The sequence below is a fragment of the Trachemys scripta genome, chromosome 3 (assembly GCF_013100865.1).
Source record: "Trachemys scripta elegans isolate TJP31775 chromosome 3, CAS_Tse_1.0, whole genome shotgun sequence".
Lineage (NCBI taxonomy): Eukaryota > Metazoa > Chordata > Testudines > Emydidae > Trachemys > Trachemys scripta.
This window is the reverse complement of record NC_048300.1, coordinates 32,833,523-32,848,958: the sequence shown is the minus strand read 5'-3', so window position 1 is coordinate 32,848,958 and position 15,436 is coordinate 32,833,523. Positions and strand designations below refer to the sequence as shown.

At 41.6% G+C, this 15,436-nt stretch overlaps 1 protein-coding gene across 2 annotated transcripts in view; it reads left to right on the top strand.

The window, feature by feature from the left end:
* TTC7A (tetratricopeptide repeat domain 7A) overlaps positions 1-15,436 on the top strand; it is a 283,111-nt gene that overhangs the window by 217,700 nt on the left and 49,975 nt on the right. For both annotated transcript variants that reach the window (XM_034764410.1, XM_034764411.1), the window contains one exon: positions 2,101-2,303. In XM_034764410.1, coding sequence (XP_034620301.1) covers positions 2,101-2,303 — 203 coding nt within the window. The remainder of the gene's footprint in view (positions 1-2,100; positions 2,304-15,436) is intronic.

The following is a 15,436-nucleotide window of genomic DNA, read 5'->3' as shown; positions in this document are numbered from 1 at the left end:
TGGTGGGGGCTCGGAACCAGGGTGGACCAGCAGCCCCCCTATCAGCTCCCCACTCCCCTAAGTTCCCTGTGCGGCAGCTGCCCAGCAGGCTATCAGTTGCTGGCAGTTCAGCTGTCCCTCCCCCCACAGCCATGTGCTGCTCCTGCCCTCTGCCTGCTGTGCAGGGTTGGGGAGAGAAAGGGGCTAATGTCAGGGTGTCCCCCTTCCCCCTGCTCCTACACCCCGTTTACCCCATCTCCATGGGGGGGTGGGAGGGTGAAAGGACAGGGTTCAGGATGGAGGGAGCTTCCTGAGAGCAGCTACTGTCTCAACTTGCTGATCTACTTAACAAGGCAATGTACTTAGGGTGGGGTCAGCGTACTTAAAGGGGCAATGGGCATCTCTCTCTCTCTCACACAGGGTGTGCTGTCTCCCCTCCCTCCATTCGTGCTGCCTTGTAGAGTGTGAGGCTACATTAACAATGTGTTAACCCTTGAGGGCTCAGCCAAAAGCTAGTTCATCATTTAGCAGTAAGGCATTCCCTGGGAAATATCCCACCCTCTGACTTACCACCTCAGCCAAGCTTCACAATCATCATTGCTGTGTACAGTATTAAATTGTTTGTTTTAAACTTACACTGTGTGTGTGTGTGTGTGTGTGTGTGTGTGTGTGTGTTATATATATATATATATATATATATAAAAACATAGTCTTTTGTCTGGTGAAAAAAATGTCCCTGGAACCTAACCCTTCCCCCTGCCCCCCTTTACATTAATTCTTATGGGAAAATTGGATTTACTTAACATCGTTTCGCTTAAAGTCACATTTTTAGGAACAGAACTACAACATTAAGCAAGGAGTTACTGTACAGATGCCCCCCGACTTAGGCAATCGTTCCATTCTGGAAAGCCTTGCGTAAGTCGCATTTTGCATAAGTTGGAAACGTATACCTGTACATTGCACAAAAATTTCTGCGACTCGAAAATCCTGTTTCTGGCTTATGGAACTTTTTCCATAAGTGCGAATTTGCGTAAATCGGGTCTTGCGTAACCCGGGGAGCGTCTGTACTATAATATGGAATGAATACAGAAATGAGTCCAGCAGCCTCCACAGCTGATTAGCACAGGTAACATGATGAGGTGATAGAACAAAGAAATTGAGGCTGCTTTTCCCTGGTGGCAGTAATGAGAATTACTGTATTTGTTTTTAATATTAGAAGCTCCCATTTCAAATACATGGCTCAATGAAATCTGAATGTCCTGTTGTGAAGCCTTTTTTGAGGTTTTTTAGGAATATTTGGAGCTGGATTTAGTTCATAATAAATCTTGTTCAGTGTTTATATTAACAAACAAATTGTTAGTGTCAATAAAGTGCATTAGTGTGCTTGTTCCATTTTTTCTTTGCGAGAAAAGCATTAGTACAATTGCTACTTGATGAGAAAAGTAAACAGCAGAACAACTGCATTTTCAGTTAGCGACTTCATCTAAGATCTCTGTCTTTATGGCGAGTGCATGTTTGTGTATATTAATAATAAATATGACATTTAATATATAATATGTCTCTAATACATAGAATATAGACCTTTATAGAGAATCAGAAAACTCATTGAGAGAAATTAGTCAAGTTCGGAGTTCCCCTTTAAATAAGAGAACTGCCCCCTCAGTTAAATGTATCCCTATTACTCTGACATTGTCAAACCTCCCACCAGACAACCATGACTTCTTATTCTGCCTTCCTTCCATCTGTTTGGAAATGGCCTTACATAGCTACTAATAGTGCTCTTTTAGGGCCAGATCCAGCACATATTTAGCTTCAACTCAGAAAACATTTAAGTACATACTTAAGTCTGTCCCGTTTCAGGACAGCACTTTAAGGACGGCTTTAAGCATATGCTTAAAGTTTGCCAGGAATGCTTTCCTGAATAGAGACCTTTCTGTGTGCTTACTGCTAAGAGTAGTCTCGATTCAATGGAGCTACTCACAGTAGTAAGTACTAACCATAATAGTATGCATTTGCAGGATCCAGACCTTCTAATTTAATGTGTTTAAGGGAGAAAGTGTAATTACTACAAATATAAAGGTTATTGAATTATTTAAACTAATGGTAGTTTTTGTTTTGTAGCTGAACTCTTCATGGAACAACGGCATCTCAAAGAAGCAGGCTTTTGTATCCAGGAGGCAGCTAGTCTTTTCCCCACATCTCACACTGTGCTGTACATGCGTGGGAGACTTGCAGAGATGAAAGGCAGTTTGGAGGAGGCTAAGCAATTGTATGATGAGGCACTTACAGTGAATCCAGCTGGAGTGGAAATTATGCACAGCCTGGTGAGTTTTCAGGGGCTCGGCTTCATTATGGTGTTTATGCTTCTGATTAACTGTAATAAGAGGGAAAGGGTCTGACAGCAGCAGTGGATGCCATTGTTTCTCTAATGCAGAGGGTGAGTTACTTGATTCCAAGAATTATTTGGATAGCTTGAACCTCCTAATTCAGGATTGGGTTGAAAGTCTTTAACTCGTCAGAATTTATGTCAGACAAATATTTTAATTGCTGCAACATTGATAGTTTTGGAAGTTTATTTACTGCTTTATTATCGTCTTAGATGTGCTTCCTACGAAAAGCCGTCCATTTTTATTAAGCAGTGCACTTACATTTGAAAATATGGTTTGAAGTGAATGTTTGCAGATACATGCAAAATGTTTATAAATCTGAACCAAAACTGAACCTACCCAAAACTGAACCAAACTATGGTTTTAGGGTAAAATTCCCCACTTACCGCCTTGAATAGGATTTGAGCTGTGCATAGGCCCTGTGTTAGACTTCTGCACAGGATTGAATGTCACCCTTTGATTTTTTTTTGAGAACTGCAAAGTGGGGATATTTTTGTTCTTCTTCATCATCACAGAAACAAAAATCTATATATACTCAGCCTGTAGCTTTCAGCCCATGGTTCATAGAGAACTTCCAGGTGGAATTACTCTGTACTCCACGTGGCTGCTTTGTGTCTTTTTTTGTTGGCTATTTTGTATTTCTTTCGCATAAATTCAACCATGATCAAATTTGTGGGGGACTCCAAAATGGAAGTATCAAACACACAAGAGGATAAAAACAAACAGAAAAGGCAGTTGGAGAGATTAGAGCAATGGGAGCTGCAGGCAACAAGAGAGGGATATGGTAATACTGTAATGAATAATCAGTGTAAAGCCCTGGATGCACAACTAGGAAACAAACAGATAAGATACAGCTAATTGGGAGAAGATAACAAAGCAACCACCCTATCACCCTGAGTTTATATCCTTAATGCTGTTGTGATATCACTGTTTCAGATAACCATGATCTTAGGTTGCTACAATTAAGTTATGGGTTCTAGATTCAGGAGTAGGGAGGGGGAGGTTCTTCACAATAGAATCTCTCTTGATTAATGGTCCATAACATGAAATACATAGTCCATAGTGTACTAGATCGGTCAAGCACCTGAAAGGAGACTATAGTAAAAGTCATTTTTTCTTCTGTTTAGTGTCATGAATGCAGAAAAATCAGAAATGTAGGAGCACCCATCAGTTTATAGCTACCAATAGCTTTCATTATTGTATTGTATTTTACGCAGGGCTGGTAGCACCACCTAGAATTAAGGTTCCCTAGTACTTCCTATTATAAGACCTTATTTTCAGTTCCTTATCATCAGGGATTCTGATTTTCAGTTTTAACTGATAAATACAGATAAATAATCCTTAAGGACATAAGAACGGCCATACTGGGTCAGACCAAAGGTCTATCAAGCCCAATATCCTGTCTTCCAACAGTGGCCAATGCCAGGTGCCTCAGAGGGAATGAACAGAACAGGTAATCATCAAGTGATCCATCCCCTGTCACCCATTCCCAGCTTCTGGCAAACAGAGGCTATAGGGACACCATCCCTGCCCATCCTGGCTAATAGCCATTTGTGGACCTATCCTCCATGAACTTATCTAGTTCTTTTTTGAACCCTGTTATAGTCTTGGCCTTCACAACATTCTCTGGCAAGGCATTCCACAGGTTGACTGTGCGTTGTGTGAAAAAATACTTCCTTTTGTTTGTTTTAAACCATGTTCCTTATTCATTTCATTTGGTGACCACTAGTTCTTGTGTTATGAGAAGGAGTAAATAAAACTTCCTTATTTATTTTCTCCACACGAGTCATGATTTTATAAACCTCTATCATATCCCCCCTTAGTCATCTCTTTTCCAAGCTGAAAAGTCCCAGTCTTATTAATCGCTCCTCATGCGGAAGCCGTTCCATACCGCTAATAATTTTTGTTGCCCTTTTCCAATGCCAATATATCTTTATTGAAATGGGGCAACCACATCTGCATGCAGTATTCAAGATGTGGGCGTACCATGAATTTATATAGAGGCAAAATGATATTTTCGGTCTTATTATTTGTCCCTTTCTTAATGATTCCCAACATTCTGTTTGCTTTTTTGACTGCCGCTGCACATTAAATGGATGTTTTTAGAAAACTATCCACAATGACTCCAAGATCTCTTTCTTGAATGGTAACAGCTAATTTAGACCCCCTCATTTCTTCTAATCACTTACCGATCCATGAGAGGCCCTTCCCTCTTATCCCATGACCACTTACTTTGGTTAAGAGCCTTTGGTGAGGGACTTTGTCAAAGGCTTTCTGAAAATCTAAGTACACTATATCCAGTGGATCCCCCTTGTCCACATGCTTGTTGACACCCTCAAAGAATTCTAGTAGATTGGTAAGGCATAATTTCCCTTTACAAAAAACATGTTGACTCTTCCCCAACAAATTATATTCATCTATGTGTCTGACAGTTTTGTTCTTTACTATGGTTTCAACCGGTTTGTCTGGTACTGAAGTCAGGCTTACCGGCCTATAATTGTCTGGATCACCTCTGGAGCCCTTTTAAAAAATTGGTGTCACATTAGCTATCCTCCAGTCATTTGGTACAGAAGCTGATTTAAATGATAGGTTACAAGCTACAGTTAGTAGTTCTGCAATTTCACATTTAAGTTCGTGCAGAACTCCTGGGTGAATACCATCTGGTCCTAGTGACTTATTATTGTTTAGTTTATCAGGCGGTCCAAAACCTCCTCTAATGACACCTCAATCTGGAATAGTTCCTCAGATTTGTCACCTAAAAAGAATGGCTCAGGTTTGGGAATCTCCCTCACATCCTCAACCGTAAAGACCGATGCAAAGAATTCATTTAGTTTCTCTGCAATGGCCTTATCATTCTTGAGTGCTCCTTTAGCATCTCGATCGTCCAGTGGCCCCACTGATTGTTTACCAGGCTTCCTACTTCAGATGTTCTTTAAAAAAAAATTGCTATTACTTTTTGTGTCTTTGGCTAGCTTTCTTCAAATTCTTTTTTGGCCTTCCTAATCATATTTTTACACTTCATTTGCCAGAGTGTGTGCTCCTTTCTATTTTCTTCACTAGGATTTAACTTCCACTTTTTAAAGGATGCCTTTTTGTCTTTCACTGCTTCTTTTACATTGTTGTTTAGCCACGGTGGCACTATTTTGGTTTTCTTACTATATTTTTTTAATTTGGGGTATACATTTAGCCTCTATTATTGTGTCTTTAAAAAGTTTCCATGCAGCTTGCAAGGATTTCACTTTTGGCGCTGTACCTTTTAATTTCTGTTTAACTAACTTCCTCATTTTTGTATAGTCCCCCTTTCTGAAATTAAATGCAACAGTGTTGGGCTGCTGTGATGTTTTCCCCGCCACAGGGATATTAAATTTAATTATATTATGATCACTATTACAAAGTGGTCCAGCTATATTCACCTCTTGGACCAGATCCTGTGCTCCACTTAGGATTAAATCAAGAATTGCCTTTCCTTGTGTGGTTTCCAGAACTAGCTGCTCCAAGAAACAGTCATTTAAGGTGTCAAGAAACTTCATCTCTGCATCCCATCCTGAGGTGACATGTACCCAGTCAATATGGGGATAGTTGAAATCCCCCATTATTATTGAGCTTTTATTTTAATAGCCTCTGTAATCTCCCTGAGCATTTCACAGTCACTATCACCAACCTGGTCAGATGATCGGTAATATATCCCTACTGCTATATTCTTCTTCTTAGAGCATGGAATTACTCTCCATAAAGATTCTATGGTACAGTTTGGTTCATTTAAGATTTTTACTTCATTTGATTCTACACTTTCTTTCACATATAGTGCCACTCCCCCACCAGCACGACCTATTGTGTCCTTCTCATATATTTTGTACCCTGGAATTACTGTGTCCCATTGATTATCTTCATTCCACCAAGTTTCTGTGATGCTTATTATATCAATATCCTCATTTAATATGAGGCACTCTAGTTCACCCATCTTATTATTTAGACTTTTAGCATTTGTATATAAGCACTTTAAAAACTTGTCACTTTTTAGCTGTCTACCATTACATGATGTAACTGAATGGGACTTTTTTTCATTTGACTGTTTCTCATCAGATCCTACCCATATTTTATCATCTTCCATCCTCTCCTCTTTACTAGGACATAGAGAATCTCCATGAAAAGTTGCTCCCCTAAGGGATGCCTCTGTCCAAACCACATGCTCCTCCGCACCTGTCGGCTTTCCCCCAGCCCTTAGTTTAAAAACTGCTCTACGGCCTTTTCAATTTTAAGTGCCAGTAATCTGGTTCCATTTTGGTTTAGGTGGAGCCCATCCTTCCTGTATAGGCTCCCTCTTTTCCAAGTTCCTAAAAAAAAATCTAAACCCCTCCTTCCTACACCATCGTCTCATCCACGCATTGAGACCCTGCAGTTCTGCCTGCCTAACTGGCCCTGTGCATGGAACTGGAAGCCTTTCAGAGAATGCTACCATGGAGGTCCTGGACTTCAATCTCTTACCTAGCAGCCTAAATTTGGCCTCCAGGACCTGTCTCCTGGCTTTCCCTTTGTCATTGGTACCTACATGTACCACAACCACCGGCTCCTCCCTAGTGCTAAACATAAGTCTTTCTAGATGTCTCAAGAGATCAGCAACCTTCGCATCAGGCAGGCAAGTCACCATGTGATTTTCCCCAGTCATCGCAAACCCAGCTATCTATGTTTCTAATGATCGAATCGCCCATTACTAATACCTGTCTCTTTCTAAAAACTGGAGTTCCCTCCCACAGAGAGGTATCCTCAGTGCGAGAGGATACCACAACATCATCTGGAAGGAGTGTCCCAACTATGGGATCATTTCGCTCTGCTCCAGTTGGATGTTCTCCTTCCCTGTGACTTTCATCCTCCCCAACAGCACAGAGGCTGTCAGATTGGGGGTGGGATTGTTCTGCTGTATCCCGGAAAGTCTCATCTATGTACTTCTCTGTCTCCTCCAGTTCAGCCACTCTGATCTCCAAAGCCCGTACACGGTCTCAGAGGGTCAGAAGCTCCTTGCACCAAATGCACACATATGCCACCTGCCTATAGGACAGGTAATCATACATTCTGCACTGGGTGCAATAAACTGGATAGCCCCACTCTGTTGCTGGATTTCTGCCTGCATTATCTTTTTACTCCTGCAGCTCGTTCCTTTGTTGATGTTTTTGTTTTTGTCAGGGAGTGTTTTGGCTTTAAGTTTAAAGACTCCTAAGTGTATCTAGCCCCCCACTCACACTCCAAACTCCCTCCCCAGAAATTTGGACATCTACATAAAACTCAAAATTTGCTTTAAAAAAAAAAACAAAAAAATGAAATGTTATAAACCCCGAAAAACAGAAGCCCCACTTATAACTTTGTCAAACTTTAAGCATTTGGGCATTTGCTATGCCAGGTGTCTCCCCCAGCAGAATTTTTTTAGAAAATTTTAGCCAAAATGGTTCAGCCATTTCTGAGAACAAAACTGTGGGGGTGGGGACTATTGCTTTACTTATGTTAAAAAAATCTGGTGATCTTTTCTTTGAGACACTCTCATTCCCCTCTGCTTGAAGTTTGGCAAATGCGTGAGCTTTTTATCAAGCATCTGTCTTTTGCCATCCCTGTAAAAATTCACCCAAATTTAATCAAGTGAAAAGCCCTTGAAGAATCTCAGTTCACACATGCCCATGAGGATTACCTGTTCTGTTCATTCCCTCTGGGGCACCTAGCATTGGCCACTGTTGGAAGACAGGATACTGACTAGATGGACCTTTGGTCTGACCCAGTATGGCCATTCTTATGTTCTTAAAAGCCAGACTGGGGAGAAGAAAAATAATAGATTGGAACAAGGTGGCTGGTGGGAGGAGTAGAGAAACTGACTGGGAATTGGAGTGGGGGCTGGCACTGGCTGAGCAAGGAGACTGGGTGGCTGGGACTGGTTGGGAGGCGAGGCTGGGTTTGGGAGCCAGTGAGGGATATGGTGGGGAGACTGGGAGTCAGTTAGCTGATGGGGGAGAGAAGGCAGATTTGATACGGAGCTGGGGTTTAGGGGTAGAGCTGGGGCTGACCATCAAAAAAACTGGGACAGGGATCTGAGGAGGAGACTGAGATTGAATGAGGAGCCATGAAGGGAGACTGGGATTGAGAGCTGGACAAGGAGACTGGGACTAGGTATGGGTGTGGGGAGACTGGGATTGAAACTAGGTGGGAGGGAAAGAGACAAGGTGCCAAGAGGGGAGAACTGGGACTAGCTGGACAAGGAGACTGGGACTGTGTGTGAGGAGGAAGATTGGGAATCAGACCCTGTGCCTCGAGGGGACATAGGACTGGGATGAGAAGCCTAAGGAGGGGAGATTGGGACTGGGTAGGCAAGGAGAATGGCACTGGGACAAGGAGCCAGGGATGGGGAAGTGACAGGACTGGAAAAGGGATTTGTTGGTGAGGACAGGACAGAAGGGATCAGGCTTGGAGAGAAGGGGCAGAAGAGTCTGTGCCTACTAGTGCACTCAAGTATTTGATGATGGGTTCTTCAGTCTAGCAGACAAAGATATAACAAGATCCAATGGCTGGAAAGGAAGGTCTCGTGGTTAAGGCAGTAGAATGCTTCCCTGGAGAACTGGATTCTAGTGCTGCCTCTGCCACAGAGTTATTGTGTGACATTAGGCAAGTCACTTAAACTTTTTAAAGGTGGCCACTAATTGTATGTTCCTCATTTTCTGGGTACCTGACTTGCAACCTTGACATCCAATTTGCATAAGTGCTGAACACTCACAGTTGCAGCTGAAGTCAACAGGGACTGTGCTTTGGACGTATGAGGTGCTCCATAATGCTAAATACTCTGAAAAATCAGGCCCCAAGTGTCTCAAATTGGACACCCAAAATTAGTAGATAGTTTAATCTCTCTGCCTCGGTTCTCCATCTGTAAAATGAGGATATAACAATAACCCTTCCCTCTCAGGGAAGGACTTTTGAAAATAAATTAATTAATGATTGTGAAGCACTCAAATACTAACAGTGATGAGCACCATAGAAAAGCCCATAAGGAAATGAACAATTCTCTCTTCAGAGCAGAGATTGAATAGTGTGCAGTAAATAAGGCCTGGGGCCACACAGTGAGGATAAAATAAAATATTTAATAGCTAATCATTCACCGAACACTGTCCATCCTGTGCATTGAATGAGAGAGGGATCCTGTGGGAAAAAATTGTACGTGATCATGTAATTAAAACCTGTATTATAATCTCTTGATGACTTTGAATCAAGATTGGATGCTTATCTGGAATACATGCTTTAGCCAAATAAAAGTTTTTGGCTCAGTACAGGTATAATTTAATGGCCTGTGATCTACAGGTGGTCAGACTAGCTCAGGGGTGTCCAACCTATGGCCTGCTGGCCATACACACCCCACCCAAGCATTTCATAAGGCCTGCATCCTGCTTCAACACAATATATAATAATGGCCGATTCATTAGCCTTTTGTCATCATGTTTACATCATTTTAGTTTACACAAGGAAGGATGGGCCATACAAGGTTGTGCTTAGGTTCATGTGACCCACCTACGTAATAAGGCTGGGCCAGGCCCCACTGGACTAGATGATCTAATGGTACCTTCTGATCTTAAACTTTATGAAATTATCAAATCTATATGCACAGAGAGGCTGAATTAAGGTTAGCCTTAAGACAACTTTAATTCTGGCAATTCCAAATTTTTGAATGCTTAACTTCGGAACTTCTAATAATATTAATGTAACATTTTGTGTGTAGTAATACAAATGTTGGATTCATTAAGAAAAAAGGTTAGCTAGAAAAGGACCTTGTCCACCTATAGGAGCTATTGTTTGACATAGTACATTTGCCATCCAACTGACCTAGTCAGTTTTCAGAGGAAACTCTATTGTAGACAGTGCTCGTTGTCCCAATTAATGAAGCAGTCATGCCTCTCCCCTCAGGCTGCTAGAAGTAGGTTGTCAAGTCTATATTTGGAAAATTCCAATGTGAATAGTGTTGCTGTTTTAAAATTGATGGCACAAATCTAGCAATGAATGAGTCTGTCAGCTTATCGATAACTTCACTTTTATACAAGGGCAAAGCCAGAGGAGTTAAACAGGCTCTTTCTTCACTTAACTGAAAACAATTGTGACTCTAGGTGTTACAGAAGAGCTTTCTAGTTTGTTTTCTTTCCACACTGAACCGAGCTGTTCCGTGCACATCACTCTACTGAAATGCAGCACAAAGTACAATATGCAGCAGGTGTACATGCAGTATACATATTCAAGTAGATTGTACATGGTACATTATAAGCTCTTCAGAGCAGGGACTGTCTACATTACGTATCGTGTACAGCAGCAAGCACTCCACTGGCATTTAAGAAATGCTTACTAATAATTAGATTATTTTCATGCCAGTACTTGTACTTCATAGGCAATGCCACAGAATCCCCAAGTGTTTGCTACCCATCCATAGATCTGACTTTTTTCAAATAAAAATTAATGGCAGTAAAATTAATCTAAAAAAGTAATGTTGTTGTTCTATTTTATTAGGGTGAGATTATGGAACCCTTACTCCCATTGTTGAACACTTGTACTCACTCAAGTAGTCCCAGCAAAGTCTGTGGAACTACTTCTTCGAGTAACTGCTCGCCAGTGTGAGTAAGCGATTCACAATTTGTCCCTTGGAAACCATATGAACTGAAGACACCTCTCTCTCTCTCTCTCTCTCTCTCTCTTTTTTTTTTTTTTTTTTTTTTGATGGTGTGAATGAGGCTTCTCCAAGTTTCCTCCTCATTTTCACCTTTCATTCAGTCCTCTATCCTCAAATGCCCCATGTTGGAACCACCGCTTCCTTATGGCCTACATGGTCTAGCCTATGCTCCCTCTGGAGCTTGCCTATGAAATACCTAGGTTGGCTAGAGGGGTGACTGGAAAGGATTATGAATTGCTTTCTTTCCCCAACCTTCTTCCTGGAATTATTGACACAGCCTTCATTGAGCATGCAGCTCTTATTGGCCCAGGAACAAAAGCAAAAGGATTTGATCTCAAGAGTCTACCCACATCTCCATGCATTGCACTATCACTGGGTATCCATACTCAATGATAACTACATTGATAACTTTTCCTCTAGTATATGGCCAACAAAATTCTGTAGAAGGAACTCCATGGTGATGATAACGGACCTGTTCTGCACTGACATACAGCCCACTATGTCAATGAACATGGTAGAATTTGGCCCAGTGAGCTGATGCAGCTTCCTTGTAGTTGAAGTGCAGGCCATCTAACCTTTATGCTCCTAGAATAAGAAATTTAAATGTACCACATTCCATTTAGCAATATGGTTTCTTTGATTCTGGACAAATCAGTGCCCAGTACAAGAAAGGATTCAAGATCCATAGCTTGATATTGCAAGCTAAACTAAAAGGTGCATTGTGATATTCAAGAGACTCCTGTCCAGCCTGTATCCCACACCATTTTGTTGGATTTGATCGATTTTCATCTTTCGTTCAGGAAGGGAGAAAGAGAATCATGCATTTAAAAGATAAGTAAATGGGCACCGATATTGCTGACGTCAAGCAGGATAAAAAAAAGTGAAATATTTACTTGGCTCATAGTTGGGTTTTATTGATTCCACTGAAGGATTCTAATGATTCCTGGTTTCTCTTGAAGCCTGGAGCAAGGATGATAAGGATGTTATGAGAAAGATGTATAGCTTTCTGGCTGCTCTCGACACATAATCCCTATGTTTGATATTGGATGGTGGGAACAAAGGTGAAATGTTTATTTCTGTAAAGATTAAAATTGAAAACAATTCTTACTGGATATTCCTCTATATTGTTGCATGTGTTTGAATATGTGGAAATAATAAGCTAGTCCTGTAAATTCATTTGAGCCAATCTGCAGGCAAGTTATATGGAATATGATTTTTATATAAATACTGGAAGTCACAGCACTTGAGTACACTAATCTTGAGAATTCTGGCATTTTCTGGAGGGACAGCCAAATATATTTAGAAGTGTAGATTGCACCCATCAGAAAAGGCACTTGAGTAAGAACACTCCAGCCCAAATTGACAGAGCCTTTTGTTTGTTACTACAAAACCCCCGTTCCCTCTTGTAAAATCATCTGAGTCTGAGCAAACAAATAGACCTTACACCCTGCTCTGAAGGTCACCAAACTCTGGCCCTGCAATTGTCAATGGAAAGTTCAAACCCTGAAACTGACATCAAGAGTGGCCCAGATCCAAAGCTCCTGTGGTGGAATGTATAGGAAGCTGTGAGTTTTTGTACTGGATATGTGTCCCTAGTCTTGAAATGGTTAATGTGATTGGAGACTGAAGAGTAATGGCAAATGAAACCCACTCAACTACACATGGCTACTCAGTAAATGCCCCACATCTATCTGTTAGTATCAAGGACAACCATCTTGAACTAAGACACCTACAGTAAGTTCTGTTATGGAAAACGATACTTACAGATAGACATTGCACAGCCTCTCACTGCTGAAAAGCTTCTGGTTGCATCACTGTAGCCAAACACGAACGTTTATTATGAAGGAATGTCTTCACTCCCCACTCTCAGGTGTTACCCCTTTTCTCCCATTCCCAGTTCTCAACTGACTAGGAGAACCTTAATTTAGCTGATAGACGAGATGTTGAAGGTCTTTTATACTGATTAGTTGTTTAAAAGAGATATTAAGGGAAATTAAAGAGGTTGTATGGGGCATAAGTTAGTGCAGAATTTAGCCCAAAGAAGACAATTTATCTCCAGAAAAATTGCTTTAATATAACTGAACACTTCTGAGAAGTGGCAAGTTCCTGGTACAGCACATTAAACATCAGTTTTTTCAGCTGTTATGTTGATGGCCCGTGTTTTGTCATCCCATTTTTTTTCTTGTATTTTGTATGGACACGAATTTTGGATTTTCATAAAAGTTGTGAACATGAAAGAGGAGATTCTGTGCAGTGCTAGAAGTGATCCTGAGTCTCTTTACCAACATACCTTTATATGAGGTTATTAACAAAAACATATTATGCATGTAGGTATTCTTAGCAATGCACCTGTTATGGAGTAACAGCTTTAGAGAAGAGATTTTAGAGTTCTCAAAGATGCCTAAAACCCACCATTCTCTATCCCTGTATTTCCTGCTGCTGATGTAATACTCAAAAGTAATAATGTACACTTGAGTGTAAATGTAACATTTTTTAAACAAAGAAAAGTTTTATACAGAACTGATTAGAATGACAGAGCTAATATTTTCATCCCTTTGTCTCTTTAAGGGATCTATGCTAGATGGTCAGCAGTACATAGCTCTGATGAATAGTGTGGTTGCTGCAGGGATTTGAACTCTTTGCAAAACACTTCAGCAGTGGGCTATTTGAGTTGTGTTATCTTGGATTCTTACAGGCATATCAATCAATATTCCTGTTAAAAAAAATACCACTGTCCGAATGTAAGACTTACACACTCTCCCTACTCGAGTTTACTGTATATTCTCTTGAATTTGTTCCATTTGTGATAGCAATACCCTTTTAGCTGTTTGATCATAAAAGACCTTTTGGTGCTGATGCTAAAATGTGAAGAGCTTAGTTTAGAACAAGTTTTGCATTGGCATTATGCTGCCCTAGACTAAGGTGTGGGCATTTGGTATTGATTGATTGGATTTAAACATTTTTACAAGGTTTGGCATTATATGGTACTTTGTTAAAGTCCTCTCCTCTTCTGAATTTATTTATTTATTTATTTATTTTTGCCTACTGGATTCAAGGGCAGAAGGAAAAGAGAGAACTTTTTCAAGGAGGCGTGAACTGTTTATGCCTTTATTGTGTACTTAGGATGCAATTTCACGTGCCTTTTAGCAGGAGAATCAACCTATTGTCTCCAGACTCGTTTTCGGTAACATCAGGGTAATTGGAAGACAACAGCTTCCACTGATTAGAACATGGAAATGAATTATTTCTATTCATTTATTTCATTTTTAGTTCATGGTATGGCACATGCATCCTTGGTTTTTGAGATGTCTGTTCAGATAATAAAAACATGGCTCGACTGCTTAATATTTCTGAGGATGACAAGCATTTATTTCCTTGGGGACTTGTTTCATGCTGCTGTGAAGTAATCACAAAAATCATGGGGCAGATTCACAGCTGGTGTACATTATCACATCTCCATTGAAGTCAATGAAGCTCCGACAGCTTACACTAGCTGAGGGTCTACCCCAGGTCTTACAATATAGAAAAGACACTAATTAAAAGCAAATTTACCTGGAAATCTGAAGATGAAATGCACTCATTTGTGAAAACAAAAGACTACAGTCTTCATGTTAGCTCAGTTACTATTTATCTGTGGAGCCACTGTTTAACTGTGGCTCACGTTAACCTTTTCAACTCTTTTCCTTTTCTATAGGGAATTATTCCATGGTACATTTCTATTTTCCTTGAAATTCTTTATTTAACATGTTAGGTTTCTGTGGGGGTTTCACAGGGATCTGTCCTTGGCACCCTTCCCTTCTCCTTTGACACCTCTGTGGGCAATCTATCCACAAACACAAACTCCCCTTTCTGTGCAGATAAATTCATGGATCTGGCTCTCTATCCCATCTCTCTTTCTGTCCAAATTACAGTCTCAGCCTCTCTCTCTAACATCTCCGCATGGATGTCTAACCCTCAGCTCAAGCTCAACCTGGCTAAAACAGAACTCTTGCCTTCCCTTCTAGGTTTTTGATTAGGGTTACCATATTTAGTGCCTCCGAAAGGAGGACACTCCACAGGGCCCCGGCCCCGCCCCAACTCCGCCCCCTCCCCAAAGTCTCCGCCCCCTCCCCTGCTTCCCGCGAACATTTGAGTCGCGGGAAGTCTGAAGCAGGTAAGGAGGGGTGTGGGGGGAGGACACGCGGCCCACCCCCGGCCCCCGGCACTGCAAGTCCCCAGCCCGGCCCGGCCCCAGAGCCCCCGGCCCGGCACTCCCGGCCGAGCCCCCGGCCCGGCACCGCCGGCCGAGCCCCCGGCCCGGCCCCCAAGCCCCCGGCCCGGCCCCCAAGCCCCTAAGCCCCCGAGCCCCCGGCCCGGCCGCCGAGGCCCCGGCCCGGCACCTCTGGCCCGG